The 26,459-nt window shown below is 34.0% G+C and overlaps 1 protein-coding gene across 4 annotated transcripts in view; it reads left to right on the forward strand.

Annotated features, from left to right (window-relative positions):
* Positions 1 to 24,307, forward strand: part of RB1CC1 (RB1 inducible coiled-coil 1) — a 97,598-nt gene extending 73,291 nt beyond the window's left edge. Inside the window, exons 16-24 of one of the 4 annotated variants that reach the window (XM_072734739.1) lie at positions 2,504 to 2,669; positions 5,210 to 5,318; positions 5,424 to 5,664; positions 13,725 to 13,779; positions 14,835 to 14,882; positions 16,807 to 16,865; positions 18,971 to 19,107; positions 22,066 to 22,136; positions 22,918 to 24,307. In XM_072734739.1, coding sequence (XP_072590840.1) covers positions 2,504 to 2,669; positions 5,210 to 5,318; positions 5,424 to 5,664; positions 13,725 to 13,779; positions 14,835 to 14,882; positions 16,807 to 16,865; positions 18,971 to 19,107; positions 22,066 to 22,136; positions 22,918 to 22,995 — 964 coding nt within the window. In that variant the 3' untranslated portion in view covers positions 22,996 to 24,307. The remainder of the gene's footprint in view (positions 1 to 2,503; positions 2,670 to 5,209; positions 5,319 to 5,423; positions 5,665 to 13,724; positions 13,780 to 14,834; positions 14,883 to 16,806; positions 16,866 to 18,970; positions 19,108 to 22,065; positions 22,137 to 22,917) is intronic. The other 3 variants (XM_072734740.1, XM_072734741.1, XM_072734743.1) reach the window with 3 other exon arrangements.
* Positions 24,308 to 26,459: the final 2,152 nt, after the last annotated feature.

A 26,459-nucleotide genomic window follows, 5' to 3' on the forward strand; every position in this document is an offset into this window, starting at 1 on the left:
GAGGCGGTAGTGCTATAAAAAATAAAACTTACTTTAGCTGTTACTATTTCAGACCATTTGAGGTTGTACAGTAATGTAAAGCACAACAGAATGATGTGGCCAACAGTTCCCTGGAACCTTTTCTGATAGGAGCCTCAAGCAATGTGACATAGCAGCATATAAAACCCCAAGAAATCTGTCTCCAACACAGTATGATTATTGACCTTAGTGTCATAAGCTCTCCTTTATTTGCTTTTGGCACCAAGAGTCTTTTTACCTTATGAATCAGCATATACCTAATCATTTAATGTGCTCATTCTGGGTATTTGGAATGATTGTGTATTTACAAAGAGACAATGATGTCTTTATATTCTTGTGTGCTGAAAACTATCTTCTCCCATACCTGCCTCATCTTAGCACAGCACTGATCCTTGAGGTAAAGGGAACACTTCCCCAGGGTGTACCAGGCAACTCAAAGTTTCATGACACTTAGAAATTATAAATACCACCCATCTTTGTGCATGTACATGCAGTCAGACCATACTCTTAAAGGATTTTAACATCCTTTCTCATGCTGAAACTCCTACTCTTTTTTTTTTTTTTTAAGATTTTATTTATTTGAGAGAGAGCAGGGAGGAGATTGAGAAGCAGACTCCCCACTGAGCAGGGAACGTGACAGGGCTCCATCCCAGGACCCCAGGATCAAGATCTAAGCCAAAGGGAGATGCTTAACCAACTGAGCCACCCAGGTGCTCCTCCCTCCTTTGTTACTCTATTCCAGTATTCTTACCAATATCCTCACAACAGTCTTTTACAGACCTAAATTTATACTTTGTCATTCTCTGTAGAAAAAATTCTGTAATGACTTTACATTGTACTTCTAATAAAACCCAGAATGTTTTCTGGTCATGATTGGATTTCCTCTTGCTTGTCTGACTTCATTCACTTCATTTACCACTATGGTCAGCCTTGCTTACCTGTGTGAAACATGGCTTTTTGCTTTTCTTATAACACTTCACCTGTTCTATGACTGTAGGGATAATTATTCAAAGTATGTTTCATAATTGCCAAAGGTAGATATTGGCCAAACAGTATTGAAGAAAAACTAGTACATAAATCCTGCCTATACCAATTTTAATCCCTAACACTTTATTGTTACTAGTTGAGTTCATATTTATATTCCAGTTCCTAACACTAAAATTTATGTAACTTGTCAGGGTTTCCATCCATGCTGTAATTTTTACCTTCCATACCCGTTCCTAGCCCTAAAGAAAAAAACCTTGAAAACAAATCTTACCTTATCCTTTCACTGCATTACAGATTAGGTTTTTTCCCAATTGAAGCCTTTCTGTAAACTCAGAATCTGTCTCAGACTTTAATAGAGGTAATATGTCTCTAACTTGCATATTTCGTGTTTGGCCATTTAAAACCATCCCTTAGGAGAAAATGAATTAATATATTTTGTTAATAAATTTGGAAGAATGAATTGCAGCTAACAATTCTTTGATTATCAATCGCTGTAATAATAGTATAATTTTATGAATTATGAAATTATATCAATAAATATAAACAATTTCAGTATCCACATTGATTATAAAATGCCTCTTGAGCCCATAGGGTACATGGGTGGCTCATTTGGTTGAGCATCGGGCTTTTGATTTCAGGTCATGATCTCAGGCTCTTGGGATCCAGCCTCGCATCAGGCTCTGCCCTCAGCACAGAGTCTGCTTGGCCCTCTCCCTCAGCGTTTCCCTCTACTCTTTTTTTGTTGTTCTCTCTCTCTCTAAAAATAAATTTAATTTTAAAAACTTCAATATGTTTCCTGATTCCCAAAACATTAAAGTGTGATTTAAAGTTGTATAAATGTACAGTTAAAGCAATCAGTTGACTTAGTCACTAAAATACCTTGGGAATATTTGCTAACATGATAGCCTCTCTCCTGTGGCTTAACACTTGTAACTCCTTTGATGGGATTAATTACTTCATGAGCAAACTTTTTTTAATGTAAAGGATTATTAGGTTGAAAGCAGATAAAATTAACTTCTGTGTCAGAAGTTACAATACTTACTAACTTATGTTTGTGCCTCTTCTCCTTGCCTTGTCCTCTTATCTCTGGTGCTTTGCCAGCAACCCTTAGGGTAGCTAGTTTCTAAGATTAGCAGAACTGAAATTTGAAGCTGAGCTCTTGAGGCATATTGATTTTTTATATTGAAAACATTTGCACTTGCTGGCAGAAGCAACTGGCAGAAGCAAGTTATGAATTTATCAAATATAATCATAGTCTTTTACCATGTTTATATCTATATTTAATCTCTGTTAAACTTTTCCATTTTACTTGCTTCCCTTTCCTTGGCAGATAAAAGGGTGCGGGGGCTTACATAGAAATATCTCTAACAGCAATTAATTACTGTTAGGTTTAAGGAAGATACATAGCCTTTCTGATGTCAACTAATTAAGATACTTGGTATACTTATGATTACATGTTATTTTCAAAAAAATTTTAATACTCTATATAATTTTCAAGTCTTGCCATTGAATCTACCAGAGAAGATTCTTCAAGCCTAGTTGCTGAACTTCAAGAAAAGCTTCAGGAAGAAAAAGCAAAGTTTTTAGAACAACTTGAAGAGCAAGAGAAAAGAAAGAATGAAGAAATGCAAAATGTTCGAACATCTCTGATTGCTGAACAACAGGTATGTTCCCTCACCCTAGTTTCATTTATTTTAGAATTAAAGTAGATAAACGTAAATTAACAAATATAATTTTTTTGTGTAGCAAGGGTGGCTTAAATCATAGATGTGTTTTTCCTGCATTGACCCTGATATTATTTATTAGACATCTTCATGATAAAAGCATTTTCAATTCAGATTAGTTTTTTATAACGTGAAGTGCTTCTACTGCTTCACATATATTTGAACTTTTCCCCCAAGCTCTCAAATTTTAGTATTATAAATTACATGCTGATCAGTACAAATTTCTTGTACTTTCTCTAATTTTTATCATGTGACAGCCTAGTGGTACATAATGGTGGGCTACTGCTGAATTTTGCTGATTCACTTATTAATAATATTGAGGAATGGTGAGAGGGTCGAGCTTGTGAGGGGAGCAAGAGCCAGACCACTAAGGACTAGGTTGCCTTGTTTGAGAGCTGGTGCTTCACCTCAGGCATCTGGATGACAAGCAGTTGGAGAGCAAGTAAAGGAATCCACAGTTGGATTTCTGTGTAATCAGCATTGCCCACTGGGGTGGGAAGAAAGTGGAGAACTGCCAGACATGGGCACCTGTGGGGACAGTGGGTGTCTGCTGTGACAGCTCAGGCCAGGGAGATAGTGACCTGATTTTTTTACCCTAAGGAATGCATTTCTGAAACAAGCACACATGTTGTAGGTATACATGTTTGTTTAATATATGGTATATTCCTTTACGTATAATGGTGTGGTTACATTAATGTCTTTGTAGTATTCAAGAAAAATACAGAAATAGAGTTCAAAACCTGAAGGAACTTTACATTTTAAGTTTTAAGGCCTGGGGAAAGGAAGAAGAGCCTGAAAAGGGGGAATGAGAAAGAGTAACCACAAAAGGAAAAATGTGGCTTTATGGAAGCCAATGAAATTAAGTGTTCATGGAGGTGGAATTGCCAGTTTTAAGTAAGAATTACCAATGAAGAGATCATTAATGCTGCCTCTTCTTTTAAAAATCCGAGGTTGTACATTTCCTTTGTATGATTCATTCTGTATAAAATGTATCTTTCACTCCCTACTTTCTGTCTCTCTGTGCTCTTTGTGAGCTCATGGGCAATTTTAGATTCCAAAATTAAGTAGGGGATGAATTCATTGGCTGAAATAAGCTATTATAAATATTTGAGATGAATTAACTGAAACACAGTTATAAATATTAATTTTCTGTACATGCATAATATATAGAGAAATGTCTTAACAAAAGACATCATAAATGTTCTTTTGAGGCATCTTCATTTCTGACTAGAGATGATTTTTAACTCCATCTTTAATGAATTAACTAATCTTGATCTAAAAATTCCATATTGCTATTAAGTCCCTGTTTTTAGCATTGTTGGCATTATGCATTGATTGAAGGATCGTAGATTCTTAATTTTGGAATTGGAAATACTGGGCCTATGGGAAGTCAGTTTAGATCACTTACCATTCATCTATTGCCTTTAAGTTTCAAGAAGATCTTAATGGAACTCGTATAAATGAATTTGTTCACAATTCAGTCATCTTTATAAAAGAAACTGCACTGAGAATTGCCAAATGGACTTATGTGGTCTGTGCAGGCACTTTGTTTTGTTTTTGTTTTTGTTTTTTAAGATTTTATTTATTTATTCATAGAGACAGAGAGGCAGAGGGAGAAGCAGGCTCCATGCAGGGAGCCCAATGTGGGACTCGATTCCAGGTCCCCAGGATCACCCCCCAGGCTGCAGGCGGCGCCAAACCGCTGCGCCACGGGGGCTGCCCTGTGCAGGCACTTTGATACATGAGCTTCACGGTAGGAAAGTTTTTATAAAAAATTGAAGAAGGACAAGTCAGTTAATATTAACCTGATGTGTAGTGGCTCTTAATAAATGTCCAGAAAAGAGAAGATGTGATAAAGTCATCTCAATAAAATATTATAGTAATCAGGATTTAGCTAAATACAAAAGGAAGATTCCAGGAGAGAGAAGGTTATTAAAGAAAACGTAATCAGCACTTGTTAGGTTGTTGTCTTTCTTTCTCCCAATTTTAAAATCAGCTGCTGGGGCAGCCCGAGTGGCTCAGCGGTTTAGTGCCACCTTCAGCCCGGGGCGTGATCCTGGAGACCCAGGAACAAGTCCCATGTCGGGCTCCCTGCATGGAGCCTACTTATCCCTCTGCCTGTGTCTCTGCCTTTCTCTCTGTGTGCCTCTCATGAATAAATAAATAAATAGAATCTAAAAAAAAAAAAAGTAAAATCAGCTGCTAGTGCTTTGACAATAAATATGTAGACCGTGATGAGAAAATAGAATTCATTTCCAAAGTATTAAATTGGAGCATATCTTAAATATGGAACCAGGTAACACAGTTGCATTGTACCTAAAACAGTATAGCATTCTTATTAAAAAATGAACATCATTTGTCATTTGCACTTTATCTTCTCCACATACAAGTGTGCCATGTAAAAATATTTGCTAGTTTCTTTAGCCCTAGTTGCTGTGTACATGCAGACAATTTAAGTAGTTGTCATTCTCTTGTTCCAGACCAATTTTAACACTGTTTTAACAAGAGAGAAAATGAGAAAAGAAAATATAATCAATGATCTTAGTGATAAGCTGAAAAGTACAATGCAACAGCAAGAGCGAGATAAAGGTTAGTAATATTTCATAATGTATTTTTAAGTTTTTTTTAAATTTAAAAAAAATTACATGAAACGTTTCGTAATGTTATTTCACCTTGGGGGGGGGGGTCCTTCAGATTTGATAGAGTCACTCTCTGAAGATCGAGCTCGTTTGCTTGAGGAAAAGAAAAAACTTGAAGAAGAAGTCAGTAAGTTGCGTAGTAGCAGTTTTGTTCCTTCAGCATACGTAGCTGCAGCCCCAGAACTTTATGGAGCTTGTGCACCTGAACTCCCAGGTGAAACAGAGAGATCAGCAATGGAAACACAAGATGAAGGAAAAGTGGATTCAGCAATGGAGACAAGTATGATGTCTGTACAGTAAGTACATATGTCTTCAACTGCTTTAAGTAATGCAGGCTTTTAAACCACTAGTGCAGTTCTGCAAGCTAAAAGCTCTGAAGGTAGGAAATATGTGTTGTCGTCCACAGCCCATATATCTGAAAATTGTCCCTTTTAAATTCCTTTAAGCTATAAATTTTAGAACTATCGTAGTACTTTGGATTGTGTGTGTATATATACGAGTCACTTTGGCCTGTTTCCTACTTTATGCACCAAACTCATCATAGGCTGCCCTGAGAAGGACCACTGCAGTAGTGTCAAGCTATGCTTATTAACAGGAAGTGTTTAAATTTTGAGGTCCATTACCTAAGATGAAAAGGCATAATTATAGTAATGAATATATTTCTTTGGATGACTGTGTATTGGGTGGGGGAAGGCAAAGGAATTTTTTGAAAAATAAAAATGTACGCAGCTTTCTGCTTAGTTTAAAAGAAAGGAGAAACTGATTAATTTGAGTCTTGGAAAGGTATAAGGCTTTAAGAATCTATGTGAAAAAGACTGTTAAATAAGCTGTAATTTAAAAAGTCAAGGCACAAACCTATATAGCCCATAGTAATTAGAAAACATAAATGACAGAAATAAGTCCAAACATTTTAAAACCAACCACAACAAAACCTCTTAGGAAAAAAAGCATCCAATTGAATTCTACATACGCAAAGCACCTAAAGAAAAATTATAAGGGAAAAAATATATAAGCAAAAGGTTTTTATAAGTTTAAGAAAAAGTTTCATATATAGAAAGAGCACAGTTTAACTGTAGGCAATTGGCTATTGACTTGTAGATGCTTGAAAATGTGACTTTGATCCATTGTATAGGAATGGAAAATGGATTAAAACTAGAATGAGAACTTTCAGAGTCACAGTAACAATAGTGCTTCTTCGTCTCAGGACACAATGAAGTAAAAAATAAAGCAATAGAGAAACAGTTAAGAAAATTCACTATATACCAGATCACAAAGGAAGTCTCAGGGTTCTAAATATTGATATAATTACCGGCATTAAACATAAGTAATTGACAATTAGTAAGAAAAATAGAAGTGTATACATTTAGAAATTTGAATACCTGTATATTCAACATAGATATTGATTAGAAAATGGAAATTTTGTTAAAGTATAAGCAAAAATATCAAAAAATGAGAGATCTAATGAAGGTGGTAACACTGGGAGAATTCTATAATCTCAAGTATATAAGAAAATGAAATTGATAAATATATGTGAGCCATGATAAATAACAAGTAAAAAGAAATACAAGTAAATATGTGGAATGAATGGAACCATAACCACAGGTGGTATGGTTTTAGAAATTGTAGAGAATAAGATACAGGTTAATCTCATTTGTTAATATGTATAAAAAAAATCCAAAAGACAATATTAGCATTTCAATACAGTGGACTGTTATAATCATCATGACTCAGTGGAATGAAATAATAATAATTAAACCTCAGAATATTTCATTGTAACCATATTTACTAATCACATGAAAAGGATTATGTGATCATCTGGATGCAGAAATTAAAACTGATAAAACTCAGTGGCCATTCATTAAAAATATTTTTTTTTAAACTTAGCAAACTGGAAATAAGAGGGGAATTTTCTTAATTTGAAAGAGTATACATGAGACACTTAAGAGCAAACATTATATTCAATGTTGAAACATTTAGAAGAATTTTCCACAATTTTAGGAAGAATGCCAGAATGCCAGCTGTCACCGTCACTATTCTTCTGCAAGACAGTAAACAATAAACGTTGGCAAGTAAAGTCTTAACCGTCATGATTTCATGATAATGTCCTTTTCAAACCACATAGACCTAACAAACTATTAAAAGTAATGACTACCTCAGAGTATACATCATAAATATATCAGGAATAGAGCAGTTTACATGTATTTGCCACCAAAAGCTGATTTGAATATATATGTGTGTGTGCATGTGTGTATATATATATACACGTGTGTGTGTGTATATATATATATAGAAGATCCCAATAAAAATTTAAGGAAATAATTTGTTAGTGATGAATTTAACAAAAAATATGCAAGACCCTTGTGAAGAAAGCTGTAGAACTTTATGAATGATATTAAAAGGCTTGAAAGTTAAAGATGGATGGAAATACGGTATTGTAAAGATACTGTTTTCTCATCAGATTTATTTTTTTTTAATTTTTGTTTTTTAAGATTTTATTTATTCACGAGAGCCACAGAGAGAGAGAGAGAGAGAGAGGCAGAGACACAGGCAGACGGAGAAGCAGGCTCCATTGCATGGAGCCCGACGACATGGGACTTGATCCTAGGACCCCAGGATCATGCCCTGGGCTGACAGCAGCGCTAAACCGCTGAGCCACCCAGGCTGCCCTCACAGATTTATTCAGTTATTTAATCTGTACCCAACTAAAATTTCAACAGGATAAGTAGGTAAAATTTGATGTTGGATGTTAAAATTCATATAGAAAAATAAATGTGCAAAAACAGTTGATAACATTTTCAAAAAATATCAGTGAACAGGAATTTATCCTGCTGAGTGTTAAGATAATAGTCCTTTTTTTTTTTTTAAGACTTTATTTATTCATGAGAGACACAGAGAGAGAGAGAGAGGCAGAGATATAGGTAGAGGGAGAAGCAGGTTAAATGCAGGGATCCTGATGTGGGACTCGATCTCAGGTCTCCAGGATCATACCCCAGGCTGAAGGCAGCACTAAATCGCTGAGCCACCTGGGCTGCCCAAGATACAGTCTTAAGCTATATAGATATTCTATATATTATTGATAAAGTCACAAGTAAATAGATTTTTATATTTTTTATATTATATGCCAAAAATACTACAAATGTATTAAGACTAAAGATTTCTTTAACATACATACATTATTTCTTAAAGTATAGACTACTTTAATGTGGAATAGGGAAGCACAAGGAAAAGACTAATAAATGTTACATCAAAATTTCCCTCTCATACATATATCCACACACACACACACACACACACACACACACAGAAATCTTTTACTTTGATGAATATACCTACTTCCTTAGTTGTAGTGGTGGTATCATGGGTGTATATGTCTATGTCCAGACTTATCAGGATGTGTACATGAAATGTGTGCAAATTTTTGCATATCAGTTATTATACCTCAATGAAACTAAGAAAGAAAATTCAGGCTAGTAATGCCAACTTGGCCCATTCCTGATTTCTTGTTAAATGTGCTGGTTTCTTATTTCAGTCTACTTTAGGAATTTCCCCCTTAATTTTCTATTTGTGTTTCTGAAGTTATAGAACAAAACTGCTTGTTTTCAAAAAATTAAAAGTAGTGGATTAGCAGTCGTTCTTCAAGTTCCTTCTCTAGATAAGCAGTATCAGAACTGGCATTAAACTCCTTAAAATTAAAATCTTGGGACCCTTCCAAATCGTACTGAATGAAGAAATTCCACATCAAGTTCAGTTCTGAGATATTAAGGAAATATCTCAAAGCTATAGATGCAGATATTCTCAAAAAAAATACTAATAAATCCAGCAATATACAAAAGGGATTCTTACTGGGTTTATCCCAGGAATGCGATATTGGCTGAATATTTTAAAATTAGTTTATGTAATAATATACCATATCAGTATCAATAAAGAGAAAGCAGGGATCCCTGGGTGGCTTAGCGGTTTCGCGCCTGCCTTTGGCCCAGGGCGTGATCCTGGAGTCCCTGGATCGGGTCCCGCGTCAGGCTCCCGGTATGGAGCCTATTTCTCCCTCTGCCTGTGTCCCTGCCCCCCCCCCCCGCCCCCCTGTCTATCATAAATAAATAAAAATAAATTTAAAAATAAATAAATAAAGAGAAAGCATTTAAACACTTAGTAAAGTAGGAATTGAAGACAACTTCCTCAGCTTAATAAAAGGCATCTAAGAAAGCCCACAAGTAAGATCATACTCAGTGATGAAAGACTGAATGCTTTTCCCCTAAAAATCAAGAGGAAAAAGATCAATTGAGGTTCTATAAAGGGCACTCAGGCACAAGAAACTATAGGCATATTCCATATTCCATATTGGAAAGGAAGCAATTAAACTATAACATGATCTTGTACATTGACAATCCCAGGAATTTCACTAGAAATCTAAATGTTTAACAAAAGAAGTTCAAGATTCATACACTGAAGGTTACAAAACTTTATGAGCAAAATTGAAGACCTCAAAAGACATGACAAGTTCATTGATTGGAAGAGTTAATCTTAGACCACCTGGCTTGCTCAGTCGGTAGAGCATGCGATGCTTGATCTCAGGGTTGTGAGTTCAAGCCCCACATTGGTTGCAGAGATTACATAAAAATGAAATCTTTAAAGAAATAAAAAAAGGAAAACTTAAGGTAGCAGTTCCCGTGTGATCTGCAGGTACATATAGCTGTTGAAATGTGCCCCTTTTTTGCAGAAGTAGACAGTAGGTCCTAAAATTCATATGGAAATGCAGTTAACTCAAAATAACCAAAACAGTATGCAAGAAATAAGAATGAAGTTGAAAATGTACATATTATTTCAAAAATTAACACAAGGTCAGGGTAATCAAGACAGTATGGTAGTAGCCTGATTTATATATTTGTGTTTGTATAGATCACTGAGATAGAATTGAGAGTCCAGAAATAAGCCCTTATATTTATAGTCATTTGAACCCTTGCCTTATGGTCAAAGGTGCCAAGAGAATTCAGTGGAAAATAATGAAATTGGTTCTTCTATTTACCTTATAAGACAAATCAACAAATTAATAAAATATCACACACTTAAATGTAAAAGCAAAAATTACAAGTAAATCTTTGTGATCATATGTTAGTCAAAGCCTCTTCATGAAAGAATTAACAGTTAGAAGAAGATATAATTCCTGCCTCAGTCAAGCTGATTAAAATGTAATTGGGGAATTACACATGTGGAAGAATTTAAAACATTAAGTGACAATACTACAGTATTGCTAATACAATACTACATTACTGCTAATACACAATGAATCATAAGAGATTGCTGTGTACAATTATTCCCAATAAATTGGACAATCTAGAAGACATGGAAACATTCCTAAAAACATACAATCAAACAAGACTGAATCGTGAAGAAATAAAAAATCTAAACGGGCCAATTAATACCAAGGAGATTGAATCTATAATTAAAAAGTCCCAGTCAAGAAAAGTCCAAGCCCAGATGACTTCACTGGTGAATTATATCAAACTCTTTTTAAAGAACTAATACCAAACTTCCTGAAAGTCTTCTAAAACAGAGAAGAGGAAAGAACTCTACTGAACTCATTATACAAAGCCCACATTACCTTGATAACCAAACCTAACAAGAAAAGTACAAGAAAAATACAGAATATCCCTAATGAACAGATGCAGAAATCCTCAGCAAAATATTAGTAAATTGAATTCAGCAGTACATAAAGGAGCATAACTGTGATCAAGTGGGATTTATTCCAGGGATCCAAGGGTGGCTCAGTATCTGCAAATCAGTGTGATGTACCACTTTGACAAAACAAAGTATGGCAATCATTTCATCATTTCAGTCTGTGAAGAAAAAGCAGTTGGCAAAATTTCCAACATCTTTAATGATGAAGACTCTTAAAGTAGATAAAGAGTAAATGTTCCTCAACATAACAAAGGCCATATATGAGAAACCCACATCATACTCAACAGTGCAATGCTGTTTTTTTAAGATCAGGAATAAGACAAAAATGACCACTCTCACCACTTTTATTCAACATAGTGTACTGGAAGTCCTCGCCCGAGCAATTAGGCAAGAAAAGGAAATAAAAAAGACCCAAATAGACAAGGAAGATGTAAAATTATCTCTTTGTAGGTGACATGACATTATATGTAGAAAATTCTAAAGACCACAAAAACTGTTAGAACGAATCATAAATTTAGTAAAGTGCAGGACATGAAATCAGTAGTGTTTTTATATGCTCACAATGAACTAACAGATTTGAGGAAACAATCCCTTTTATATTTGCATCAAAAAGAATAAAATTCCTAGGAATAAATTTAACCAATGAGGTGAAAGATTTGTATAGTGAAAACTACACAACATTGGTGAAATTTGAAGAAGACAAAAATTAATAGAAAGGTATTCTGTGTTTATAGGTTTCAAGATTAATATTAATTGGGGGAGGGGGGTTTCATTGGAAGCAAAAGCAACAGTTAAACAGGTGGGAATACATCAATCTAAAAAGCTTCCTTACAGGGCAGCTCCTGGTGGCTCAGCAGTTTAGCACCAACTTCAGCCCAGGGCGTGATCCTGGAGACCCGGGATCGAGTCCCATGTCGGGCTCCCTACATATGGAGCCTGCTTCTCCTTCTCCCTGTGTGTCTGTATCTCTCTGTTTTCTCATGAATAAATAAATAAAATCTTTAAAAAAAATAAAAATAAAAAGCATCCATACATCAATAAAATGAAAAGGCAACCTATGGAGTGGGAAAAAAATATTTGCAAATAATATATCTGATAAATTATTAATGTCTGAAGTATGTAAAGAACTCACAATAGCAAAGAAACAACCCAATTAAAAAGTAAGCAAAAAAATAGACATTTTTCCAAAGATGACCTACAGATGGCCAACAAGTATATGGAAAAGTGCTCAATGTCACTAATCATCAGGGAAATACAAATCAAAACCAATAAGGTATTATTAGTCATATCATATCTATCAGGATGTCTTATTAAAGAGACAATCAGTAGATAACAAATGCTATCAAGGATGTAGAAAAGAGGGAGCCCTCATGCACTCTTAGTGGAAATGTAAACTGGCACAGTCACTATAGAAGAAAGTATGGAAGTTCCTCAAAAACTTAAAAGTAGAACCACCATATGATCCAGCAGTCTCCTCTCTGGGTGTAAACATGCAAAGGAAATGAAGCCATTATCTCAAAGAGATTTCTGTACTCCCATGTTCATTGCAGCATTATTCACAGTAGCCAACATATGGAAACACCTAAGTATTCTTTCATGGATGAATGGATAAAGAAAGTGGGTAAGAAAATGGTGAATAAAAGTATATAATGGATTATTATTCAGCCATAAGAAAGAAGAAAATTCTGCCGTTTGCAACAACGTGGATGAACCTGGAGGCCAATATGCTAAGTGAAATAAGCCAGACAGAGAAAGACAAATACTGCATAGTATCCTTCATAGAGTAGAAAAGTGGTTGCCAAGAGCTGAGGGAGTGACAGACTTCCAGTTATAATTAAGACCTGAGGATATATATAACCTGGACAGAAAATGGTAACACTGTGTTGTATATTTGTATATTTGAAATTTGATAGGAGAGTAGAATTTCAGTGTTTTTTCTGCCTTGCAAAAAAGGTAAGTGGTGGAGGTATTAGTTAAGTCGGCAGAGGGTCAGCTTTCACAATGTGTACATATATCAAATCATCATATTTTATCCTTTGAATGTCTCACAGTTTTATTTTCCAGTTGTGCTTCAGTAAAAAATTGTAGTAAAAATATAAAATACAAGCCTATACTCAGTTACATTTTTTTCTTTCAAATTTTTGGTTATTTTAGTGTGATAGATTCACACATGGCACAGTAACTATTAGCACATTTATAGCCACTTAATAGTACTTTTGAAATCTTTATTGATATTTGGTTTATTTTTTTTACAATGAAACTTTAAATTCTATAGCTTACTCAAGGACGTGTAGCATTTTGTTTTGTCTCTATTTTTAATGGTGAAGCCACCCAAGAGATAACCACTTTATTGGTAACATAGATTAACCCATAGTAAGAAAAATGGTTCTTAATCCTTGAGGAAAAAAACTTAAAATTCAAAAGACCTTATCCCTAGAAAAATGCAGACACAAAGTTTCACTTATAATTTGAAACGATTTTTAGATCTAGGTTCAATATCTGGCACAAGGAATATACACCATTGAAATGTACTCTGAGCAGACTGCTTTTGAAAATTTAAGTATAAACCTTTAAATTTTTATGATGCTGTGTATTAATAGTTAAATTTCCAAATCTCACTGCAAAGTATAAAGTCCAGAATTTTAAATGACTTGAACTAAAATAAATCCTTCTCTTTTAGAGAAAATATCCATATGCTATCTGAAGAAAAACAGAGAATAATGCTGTTAGAACGAGTAAGTAAATTGGTTTCTTGAAATACAGCGTTTGCTGTGTTCACTCTGGGGATGTAGTTGCATAAACCTTACATTGAAAACATACCCCATTGTGTTTATAAATTAGATCTTTTTTAATAGTTACTTTTGGGGTTAATGTTTTGAGAATTCTTTTTTTTTTTAATCCAACTGACTAAATGTTTTACAGTATTTCAGTCCTCTTATTTTCATTTCTTCCCAATAAATGAAGTCTCTCAGTAAGAAAGATAGATGATCTTTAAAAAATGAGTATACAGAATAATGGTTTTATTCAGTAACAGTTAAGAATGCGACAAAACATTATAAATATAAACTTCTTGTATTTCAAAAGCAAGGTAAATATTTTCTAGAGTTGGGTGAAAATAGTATATAAATAATAAGAAAAGCTAAGAGGTTTTTTTTTTTTTTTTTTTTTGAGATAAATTGAAATTAACAGGAAATTGTCAAAGGGTTTCCTCCCATTTGTACTACCCAGGTTATATGTAATTTTGTTTCAAATTAAACGTATCTTTGTTCATAGACCACTTTTCATTCCTTAGGCTTTTAAGATTTTCTACATTTTCTTTTGCTTTTTCCAAGCTTAATTGTCAAGAAGCCAAAATAACTTTGTGTTCTGTTATGCATTCTTTTGTTATTAAAGGGTTGTGTGATTGTCTTTGTCAAAAATCAGCTGAAGTGTGTGTTAAAACTACAGAATCCTCCTCTTAGGGCAGTCCTGTTCCTATCCCTTGTCTATCCCCCTGCAAAGTCTTTGGGGATAGATCTCAGCTATTTACTGCATATTTACAAGTGCCAAAGTAATTCTAATGCATATTAAGCTTTGAGAATTTTAAGCTTATTAAGTAAATGTACCTAAAATTGTTCTAATTCTCTTGAGCCTATAAATAATTAAAACAGTTGGAAAGGACCCATAAAAAAGAATATCCATACTAGATCAGAACATTAATGGGAAGATTCAGAAAATTTTGACAATTATTAAGTTTCAGTTTAAGAAGGTACAAGGAATAAACACAGGTCTCATTTTTTTTCTCCTACAGACATTACAGTTGAAAGAAGAAGAAAACAAGCGATTAAATCAAAGACTGGTAAGTTATTTTTCTTGCCCAATAGATGTTAACATTTCAAAATGTTTTGCATTATCTTTCATTATAAATACCATTAGATGTATGGCTTAAGTAATTTATTTCTAGTAGTTGCATTGGGCCATGTGGATCATTGATGACTTGATTCTCAGAGTGATGACTTTGGGTCAGATTTACCATCTGTGGCAATAGAGGTAACCAGGTGGACTACCTTACTAATGTACTGTTAAAATCAGTCAACAAAATCAAGGCAGTGTTTCTGATGATTCATAAGTTATGATCACTTAGGATTCCATAATTGTATGTATTTATAACATCAAGTTAGGAATTTGAGTCAGTAACTAAGTTAGAGGTACTTTTCATAAGCCTTTTGAAAATTGACATGTTCACTTGTAAGTATGCATAATTAATATTTGGTATCCCTTCACTTTTTTTTTTAACTTAAATTGTTTTATCCTGCATTTTCTTTTGCTCTTTCCAAGCTTAATTATCAAGATTTATCCTGACACCTTGCATGAGACACTGTATGGTCTTCTGAATTAATCTGGGTTCTGCCCTAACCTGTAAACTTAACCAATTGTCTTATCAGTTCTATAGTTGATCTTACATGCTTTAATAAAGCAATTTATTTTTCAACTTTTAATAATTGTAATTTACAAAGAAATAGGAATAATCTAGAGCCAGTGTTTAATACTTTTGAAAAGATTTGAGATATTGACTGGAATTGAGCTTTAAAAGTGTTCATCTTGTAGGGAAATATCTTTCTTTTATTATGCCTTTCTTCCCCAACTTGAACAGCAAAATTACATCTGAATTCTATAGTCATCAATCACGGAATCAATTAGTCTATAGTCATTCTAGTCAATCATTAATCATCAACATAATCTTACGGCTATTTGCTATTTTTGTAATTAGAGCAAACTGTTGTTCAAAAAGACGGAAAGAGGGATCCCTGGGTGGCGCTTCGGTTTGGTGCCTGCCTTTGGCCCAGGGTGCGATTGAATCCCACTTCGGGCTCCCGGTGCATGGAGCCTGCTTCTCCCTCTGCCTATGTCTCTGCCCCTCTCTCTCTCTCTCTCTCTGTGTGTGACTATCCTAAAATAAATAAAAATTACAACAAAACAAAACAAAAAGACGGAAAGAGTTTCCTAATCCTAGACATCATTCAATATGCTGCTTTATGCTGTATTTCCAATAGAATATAGGCTCTATTTGGCAAGGATTATAGTCAGTTTTGTCTGTGTTCCTAGCACCTGGAATAGTAACTGGTACACAGTTGTTGCTTGGGAAGTGTTTATGAATGAACAAATTTTGCCCTTCAGATCCAAAGAGTACCCCACCCAGAAAGGTGTCTCAGTGTAAAGCATACTTTCATGTCAATTTTTGACTGCTTTCACACAGTGCTTTCTTAAATCTAAACCCTCATTTATAATGTAAGAAAAACTTAAGCTTTTTTAAAAATCAAAATACAATTTAATATGGTCTAGGAAATGGTCAACCTTGTCTAATGAGATATTGAGCCTTCGAATAAAATATTCCTAAAGTTTTTTGGTTCTTTTGCCAAAAGGAGAAACTGGAAACTGATGTGTAATAGTGGCAAACTATTCTCCAAAACTTGTCAGTCTCTACTTTTTGATATTTCTAATATTAACTATATAATTACATATAAAATACGATTTTATATTTAGTGTTTAGTGCAACCAAATTTGATTAAGAAAATAACCATAAGTAAAAACGTAGGTGAATTTGTCCACTAAAAATCACTGTTGAAGGAAAGGAATTATATTAATGAACCTCATATTTTGGACTCTTAAAAGTTGGGACACAGATGTGAATATGTGTGACATCAAAAGAAATTTTTGCAATAAGGACCTAATAAATATATGTTGTGCTTTATATAAGCCTTATGAACTATTCATTTTTTTAGATGTCTCAGAGCATGTCTTCCGTATCCTCAAGGCATTCTGAAAAAATAGCTATTAGAGAGTAAGTATTGTATTTTCTGTTTTTCATGTGGAATAAGTTTGTTGACTTGGATAGTATTAAACTGTTAATGAAAATATATTTCATTGGCTATAATCCTTCAGGTTCAGGTACATTGAGCTGAGTGTTTTGTACCTATTGGTAGTAAAAAAAATTTTAGTAAAAAGCAAAGCTTTTCTAAATTTTTACTCTTAGGAACATTAGGATTATATTCGAACTCATTCCTATTATAGCTTCAGTTATCATTTTTACATGAATATTCCTGAAATCTTTTTGACTACTTTTCAGCTAATGCCATGTCTTTTAAAACCCATTAATCATTTTAGTCTTTTTTATTTTCAGTTGGAGAGTCAACTAGGAGATTTTTTTTAAGTTGCAATGCTTCCTCATTTTATTTTTCAGACTTCATTTTATTGATATACTACAAATTCACAATACACTGTTAGTTAAGTAATTTCATAGACAGTGTTACAGGATCACATTACTATATATTGGAGTTTGGCATGGTCTTTTTGAAAAGGAGAGTCTCTGTAATACAGTTTTCAAAAAGCATTGTTACCAGCTCATGAACCCTGGTTGGTCTTCTATACTTATCAATACAGATACAAAAATCAGTAAACTAAATATTTTCATAAGACCCCCCCCCCCCCTTTTTTTTGGTCTGTAACAAGTCTGTCAACTAAATTTTTGGGTGTCACATATCTGTGACTTTTGACCTTTGACCCTTCATTAGAATTTTATCTTTTCTCTGTGATTTTAAAAGACTAGGTGGTATCTGGTTTTATGTATTAGCTGTCTGTCAATTCAAATCCAGTTTTTGGCTTTTCAAAGATCAAAGTGAGATGAGCTTTAAAAAAAAAGTTTGTTTTTTTTTTTAGCTGCCTAAAGAAAGGCCCTGTCTACCTTTTAAAGGTATTCTGTTTGGTATTTAGCCAAAACAGCACCTGCCACATCTTGATAGGAAGGCATCAAATATTTGTAAGATAAGCAATTAATGAATAAAAAGCTGTTATCCCTTAAAAGCTTTCCAAGTGATTTTGATGATTTATCAGGTTCAAGACCTACTAAATTAAATTATCTTGACAACTAAGAAATTTGAGATTAACTTTTTTTTTTAAACACACAGTGTTACATTGGTTTAAGGAGTACAAAATAGTGATTCTGCAATTCTACACGTTATCCACTGTTCATCATGATAAGTGTACTCTTAATCCCTGTCACCTATTTGACCTGTCTCCCCCGCACCCCACGTCACCCCTGGTAACCGTCATTACTCTTACTCAACATAGTACTGGAAGTCCTGGCCACAGCAGTCATATAACAAAAAGAAATAAAAGGCGTTCCAATTGACAAAGGGAGGAAGTAAAACTGATGACATGGTACTATGTAGAAAAACCCTAAAGGCTCCACCAAAAAACTGCTAGAACTGATAAATTCAGTAAAGTCCCAAGATAACTTTCAAGGCCTGTTGATATTTTGAACAGCATTTCTAAAAATTATTCTAAAGAGACAGAACCAATTAAAGTATTTGGACAGTTGTACCCACTTTCTTCCCTTGGCTTGTTCTTTCAGGCCTTCACCCTAAAGCAGTAATTTCAGTTGACTTGTTTAGACCTAATTAAGTATATGAACTGAGCACAATTGGTTTTTCTTTCAAATTGAAGAACTCTATACCTGGATATGGGAGAAAGAGTATGTAGTCTTTCTTTGACACTGTGACTGACTATAAGTAAGTTCACTCAGAATTTGTTTTATGTTCTAAGACATAAGATGAGAATGAATATCCTCTGCCTATAATTGGTGACTATAATAGGTACCCCCCCATCCAAACATTTTTTTTTTTAATTTTTTAAAGCTATAGATAGTATTAGAAATTTTTAAATTTTGGTCTTTGATAGTCACGGGCATCATCCTTTGAACATCTGCTGTGTATGGCCAGCACTCCCACTGGGAGCAGGGTAGAGTCAAAAAAAAAATTGTTAATGTGAGTTTTAATAACGTATTGATATTTGAATATATGGCTGAACATTGGAGAATATATACTTAAAGTTTTTAGAAGGAGGGTAGTGGTAAGCCTTTAGGACAATAAATTACGTTTCTTCACTCAGTTTTCAGGTGGGAGATTTGGTACTCATCATCCTAGACGAGCGCCATGACAATTATGTATTATTTACTGTTAGTCCAACCTTGTATTTTCTGCATTCGGAGTCTCTGCCTGCCCTGGATCTCAAACCAGGTGAGGGTGGTAAGTGTCACATCCATAACTAAAATAATAAACCTAGAGTGGAGAGAATATATCAAAGACTTTCCTGCCATCTTGTCTAATTATAACAGAATTAAATCACTAAGAAGGAATTCTGCTTAATGTTTTTTGTTTTGTTTTGTTCTATAAAATATGCTCTGTACAGAATATTTTCCTGGATTATACAGACATTTGAAAATTAGAGTGTATTTAATGCCGTTGGGTCAGATATTTCATACCCTAGCAAAAACAGAATTATATTGTCAGAATTCCCTTAAATGCAGCTTATTTAAGTTTAGTTCACACTCATTTGTTTACAAAGGCAATAAAGACTTTTTTAGGGAAAAAAAATTCTCTATGTTCCTACTTTGTTTTTAATTGAACTTGTCAATACTTAGTTTTTTTAAGGCTTTTTAAGAAAAGTTTTATTAAAATTTACTAAATGACAGTGTCTTATATATTACTTTGATCATTAAAGAATAGATGCCTTGGGATACTTTAGCTTAAATAGAATTATTAAATGTAAGAATATATGTCTGTCTACATTGATGTTTCTGTTTGGAATGACTTACCAACATGGGCAAATACCAACTCTTGAACTAGGCCAGTGTCACATCACTTCATCATGGCTGTGGGTGATGGGTTATATAGAATGTCCATAGACTTGTATAGTTTTCATATAACCTTGAAAAATGAGAAGATAAGCTAACAACTTACTGGTTTTGTGCATTGAAAACAGTGAGCTTAGTATTTTTTTTTAATTTTCTGTGGATGTCTTTGTTTCTGATTTCTTTTTTGTTGTTGTTGGTTTTTGTTTCGGATTTCTTTAAACTTTTTATTTGAAAATGATTTTTAAATTTACCAATGAGTAGTGCCTGGGTGGCTCAGTGGTTGAGTGTCTGTCTTTGGCTCAGGGCATGATCCTGGAGTCCCAGGATCGAGTCCCACATCTGGCTCCCTGCATGGAGCCTGCTTCTCCCTCTGCCTGTGTCTCTCCCTCTGTGTGTGTGTTTCTCATAAATAAATAAAATAAAAATCTTTAAAAATAAGTAAATAAGTAAGTTTACCAATGAGTTGCATGGTAAGTACAGTGAAAAAAAAAAAGACCCATACACCTTTACTCAGATTCACCTGTTCTTAACCTTCTGCTCCATTTGCATTATGTTCATGTGTATGTCTAAATGTATAAGTACATAAATATACACAAATGTGTGCTTGTTTTTGTTGCCAGAACCATATGAGGCTTATAAGTTATATCATGGATCTTTATTTTTAAATATTTCGATATGCATTTCCCAAGAATAAGAGGGTATTGTTTAAATCTAGGAAACACTTGAGGTGCCTGGGTGGGGCTCAGTCAGTTGAGCGTGTGACTCTTGGCTTTGGCTCAGGCCATAACCTTAGGGTCCTGGGATCAAGCCCTGAGTTGGGCTCCATGCTCAGGGTGTGGAGTCTGCTTGAAGATTTTCTTCTTCTGCCCCTCCCTCCACATGCACATGCTCTTTCTCAAGTAAATCTTAAAAAAAACAAATAAATCTTGGAAACACTTTATACTCTTAAAGGTTTACAATGCATATTATTTTAAAGGCTCAGAAGTCTTAGAGAAAAGAATGTATTTAACAATTTTACTTGGGGGATCCCTGGGTGGCTCAGGGGGTTAGTGCCGCCTGCAGCCCAGGGCGTGATGCTGGGGTCCCGGGATCAAGTCCCACATCGGGCTCCCTGCATAGAGCCTGCTTCTCCATCTGCCTGTGTCTCTGCCATTCTCTCTCTCTCTCTCTCTCTCTCTCTCTCTGTGTGTGTGTGTGTGTGTGTGTCTCATGAATAAATAAAATCGTTTTAAAAAAAAACAATTTTACTTTACCAAGCAACTCCACCCTTCTCTCCCCCACCCTACCCACCCCCCCCCCTTTTTTTTGAGAAATACAGAACAGAGAATACCAAATGGAGATGATGCTACCCTACCCCTGTGTCATTGCTATGGGGATTATTAGAGTGTTTTTATGGCCATGACAGTGAGACTGCTTACTCCTCAAGCAAAAACATAGGCATTTAGTTTTAGATGATTCTTTTTGGAAATGATGAATTGTCTATGAAGTGCTATATTAGTCTTCAGAGTATTTCCCATATCCTGTGGTTCTTGGGCTTTTATCTTTCTCTATATATATTTTTTTATTTCTGATAGTTTATTCATGATATCTTTCATTTATATGTTGCCAAATTATGTTTATGGAATAAAAATCAGTTTTGTCTTCCCTTAAAACCTCAAAGGCTTTATTAGCCTAAGCTGATAATTTACTAGCCAAATACTTTTGAAACCAACTCTATTATAAACTTATCCTCTGAATTTAAAAATAGAATGAGTACTTTCCTTTTCTTAGCTTGTCACAATTTGGCTCTATGATGACTAGCCTTTTCATCCTGTCTCCTCCCACATTTTCCATCTCCCCTTCAACACAAGCAGTGCCTTTCTAGACTTTGGTTCTTAGCCCTGTGAGTATTACTGTTTTTTGTGTACTGACAGTGTTAACACTGCTATGCCAGGCACTGTGGAGTAGGATATGAGGCAGGTGCATCTCCTGCCCTTGAACACTGTGTGTTAACACCAGTGCTTTGCTTTGAACCTAGAAAATAAACTCAGTAACTGCTTTCAGAAATGGAAATGGTCATCTTCATTAGCACTTTCAGTAGATGGCACTGTTGAGCTAATTTAGAATTCCTAGACTTCTGATTTGTGCTTAGACTATTGGTATTTCTTGAACTTTATTCTATGATTGATTAAAAGTAAAATAAATTCATTTTTGATTTATAAATCTTTTTGTATTTAATGATTTCAGTTTTAAAAGTTTTATACTTGTTTTCACTTTTGAGGGCTTTATTGGTCTGTTTTGATTCTGGCAGTTATGTTTTCATGACTTATAACTGTACTTATAAAAAGAAATTAACAATTTCATTCAACAGCTTCAGGTGCATCAAGAAGACCATGGGTACTTGGAAAAGTAATGGAAAAGGAATACTGTCAAGCCAAAAAGGTAAAAATTACTAGATCAAATGATATAAAACTAGGAATTATCAAGATTCAGATTCACATGGTCCTTTATATAGAAATTATTACTGGGCCATTCATCAGTCCTTTAGCTCATTTGATTTATACCTTGAATCTAATGACTATGAGTACAAATCACCAATTTATTATTTATCTTTATAGAGTAGATGAAGGTAGATTACCAACAATTCATCAGGCTGTAACATGAAAATGACAATAAGTATCTGTTCTTTAACTATCAAGTTATGTGTTTTCTTGTGCAAAAAAAGAACACACGGCATAACTAATGATTAAAAATGAATCTATTTGTCGTAGAGTTGTTTTCTTATTTTCATATGCTGCCCCCATTGAAGAAAGATAATGCAAAATATTTGATGGCTAAAGATATACCTGACTATAATGTCAGCAGTGTCAGTGCTATAGAATCAATGGAATCTCATGAACATTTTTCCTAACTCACTGTAATTTGGGGCCCCGCTGCTCCAGAACACTAATAAAATTTAAACTGTGTATTGAGGGTTCTTTGATACTTAAAATCATGATACATGCCTCCTTTTGTTCTATATTCTTGAGCAATGATTACCAGCTCTCTCTTCCATCAATATTAATGGTTCAGAATACTCTTAACCTGGTGAGGGGTGTGGGTCTTGTGTAGTTTGATAAAGATTTCTCAACCCCCAGTACTCCAGCAATGAGTAGTATGATAGGACAGTACCTATGTAATTTGGTTTCAACTATTTAAGTGATTCCTTTTCTTCTCTTCTTAGGCACAAAACAGATTTAAAGTTCCTTTGGGGACAAAGTTTTACAGAGTGAAAGCTGTGTCATGGAATAAGAAAGTATAACTTATGGAAGAAATTAAACATTCTGTGACATGTTTCTGATTTGTCCTACAGTGCTTATTCATCACTCCAAAAACAGCAGGCCATCTTTTTATATAAAAGTCACAGTGACAATATACTTCATTGGTGTATATCATTTACTTTTTAACTGGCTACGTTTTAGGAACAATAAATTCATCAAAACCCTCGGCTGAATTAAAATGGTTTTTGTTTTTTTACCCAAATAACTAGAAATGCGGACCAAACTAGTTCATTTTCTCAAAGGGCATACCCTGCATTGTGGCTTATGGTTAGCCATATTAATTGCCTGTTACATATACATTAGCTTGGACTTAGATATTAAATGTTAGTTATTATTACCAGCATTTGTCCTTTTGTGAAATCAATATCAGAAAACTTGCACTCTTAAACACATTCTTTATAAAATGTATAAATTCTTCAAAACTACTTAAAGAGGAGTGTTATTGCATGCAGATAATCATAACTTTGAGTTTGCCTCTGTAGATTACTAAAGCAAATTGTTTCATTTATTTTTTTAAATGCCCTTTGATGTTTCAAAACAAAAAGAAACTCTTCATTTGATTGACTGATGTTAAGATCAGCCATAATCAGCAATCTTCAAAAGCACTTTCAACAATGGTCACCTAGGTTCTAAAGGGAAGAGTCAGTGCTATTGACAGTTTCAAAAGCAGCACTGGAACCTTCCCAGTCTCTATTATTTGTTAGAATAATCATATTGATGAAATCATAATTCATGGTTTGATTTCAGAAAAAGCATATTCATTGTACATTAACCATTTAGAGGTCATTTAAATAACAAAATATTGTATTGTAAAAGACATGTAGAATTTTAAAACAATAAAGATTTGAACCTGTAAATGTGTGTGCCTTTTAAAAAGGGATACATTTTTAATATATTTGAGTGATTGCTGGGAAGTGTGAAAAACTTGTTATGTATCATATCAAAAGAGAAACATGTTTATTACAAAAATGTTCTTTAACTATATACTATGTAACAGGGTAAAACAGTGTTATGTAGAATAGAATTGTGTAAACTAGATATGTAGACAAATTGCTATGGAGCAAAGGTATTTAAATGAGTTAGTTGAGTTGGATGAGGCTTATTTCAGGTTTGTTGCTAGAGAACAATAATAAAATTATTCTTTTTCAGAAAATATTTAATTTCTTCTTAAAAATAAGTTAAATATTTTTTTAAATATGTATATCTAATAGTACAGAAAATGGAATAAACACCATAGTGTATAGAAAACTGAATTTGACAACATATTAATGAATAAATGAACAAATGATTTCACATGTTTCTATTCAATCCTTCCATGACATCTCAATGCAAAAAATACCAAAGCAATAAACTACTTTATATACAGAGTGGTTTTATTAAGCAGATTTGGTTGGGTCTAAGTAAGTCTGCCGGGTGGACCATTTTGACTTGCTTGGTGCCCTTCACACATATAAATATGTGGTCATTGTGCTATGGAATAACAGTGGCCTGACACATGAAAGCTATCATCTCATTAATGCTACTCTTTCATGTTGGATTTTATTGCTTATAGTTTTTCTTAGATTCTATTTTATATTCATCCTGTCAATCTTACCTTTGTATGGTTATGGTCAATGTACTGTGCATTTGGGCATCAGAACCCCTGAGTTCCATTTCTAGGTCTACCTTAACTTTGGACGACTTGCCTGAACTGAACCACAGTTTTCTCATGTAATAAAATAAAATGGTGTAATAATAGGACCTGCCTCATAAGGTTGTATTGAAGGTTGAATGATGAAAATAACGTAAGGTACTTTGAACCAATTTCAAAAAACAAGATTAAATAAAATATTAGCTATTGTAAAGATTTTTTGCATACTCAAACTCTAGTAGAATTGTATCTATTACAGGAATGAATATTTAAATCACATTTTACTGCAAGTAAAATTTAAGCACATGTGAATCATGTGGATAATTTACTTAGCATATGCAGGTACCTCTGCATATGCTAAGAACAGAATGAGCAAAAACTATCTAAACCTTGACTTTTATTTTTAAAAATTATGGTATAAAACATGTACATGCTTTCCAAAAATAATTAATGCACCCCTAAGCCCCTGTTCTATTTCATACTTGTGCCACCTAGAGGTAAGATTTTACTTTTTTAGCCATTTTTAGTTTATATGCCAGATTATATGACTACACTATGATTGATAATTTATCAATTTGTTTTCTTACATGAAATTTTAGTTATTTCATTAGAACTTTATCTTTCCAATAATTTACTGTTACTTTCCGACTAGCACTCTGTAAATAGTTTCTGAGCCAACTCCTAAATTATGATTACATTTCCTTCCTTGTGCAGCCCATAGTCTGAAGTTTTTCTGTTGTTTTTTCTTCTTGTGGTATTATTGTGTAATTGCTAGAACCTCGATCTTTTCAAATGCTTCTTCATACCTTATTTCATCAAGTCACACTTCTCAGAAACCTGCATTTTGGAGCCATCTCTCCCCATGCCTCATTTTACAGGTTAAATGAACCCATTGTCACTTTGAACATTTCTTGGAAACATTTTTAGCCAGAGGCACACATTTGTTAGTTTTGCTATTTATTTGGCTACCACAAAATATTTCATCATCTTTCCAGCTTCCAGTAGCAGTTTCCAAACTACTTTTCCAAACTTCACAGACCACTCCTTCACTGTTCTGGCCTTTGGTCAGGCAGTGCCAAATGTTAGGTTTTTGTTAGGTCAGCACCTCAGTCTTGGTACCAATTTCTGTATCAAGTGTTTATTGTTGTGTAACAATTATTCCAAAACAGTTGCTCACATGGCTGCAGTCACCTGTTGACTCAACTTAGGCTGGATAGTCCATAATACCTTCACTCAAGAGTCTAGAGGTTAGTTAGGGTTGTCCTCTGGAGTACTTTGCTTCCTTATGTGGCCTCTGTCATAATACCCCAGGTTTCTAAGCAATGGCAACAGACTTCCTAAAAGAGAGGCAGCAAAAGCCAGAGACTTGCATGTCAAATTCTATTACTTTTTTGGTCAAACAGAACCACTCAGATTCAAAGAAGTAGCAGAGGATAAAAACTCTCTTTTTTAAACCGTCACAATTCTTTTTGAAGTTCTATGCAAAACAGCTATTGCCCATTAATATTTAGAAATAGTTACAGATATCCTTGAAAATTTTTTTAGAATAGCATGTGATTTAGTGATCTCTTAAAGCCATAAATTTAAAGTGATGTTTAATTTCCACAAATATGTATTCTACTTACTAGTAAAAACTGGAAGCAGTTAAAAATGTTATTGTCAACTAATTGATAGCTTTTATATTAGTCATAGTCTCAGCATATAAACAAGCCATCTTTGGCCAGTTTTTAAAAATACTTTGTATAATTTATAATCTTTATAAGATGGAAATTTTTTCAAACACTTCTTAACATAGTGGTAATGAGACTACAGTCA

The sequence above is a fragment of the Vulpes vulpes genome, chromosome 13 (assembly GCF_048418805.1).
Source record: "Vulpes vulpes isolate BD-2025 chromosome 13, VulVul3, whole genome shotgun sequence".
NCBI lineage: Eukaryota > Metazoa > Chordata > Mammalia > Carnivora > Canidae > Vulpes > Vulpes vulpes.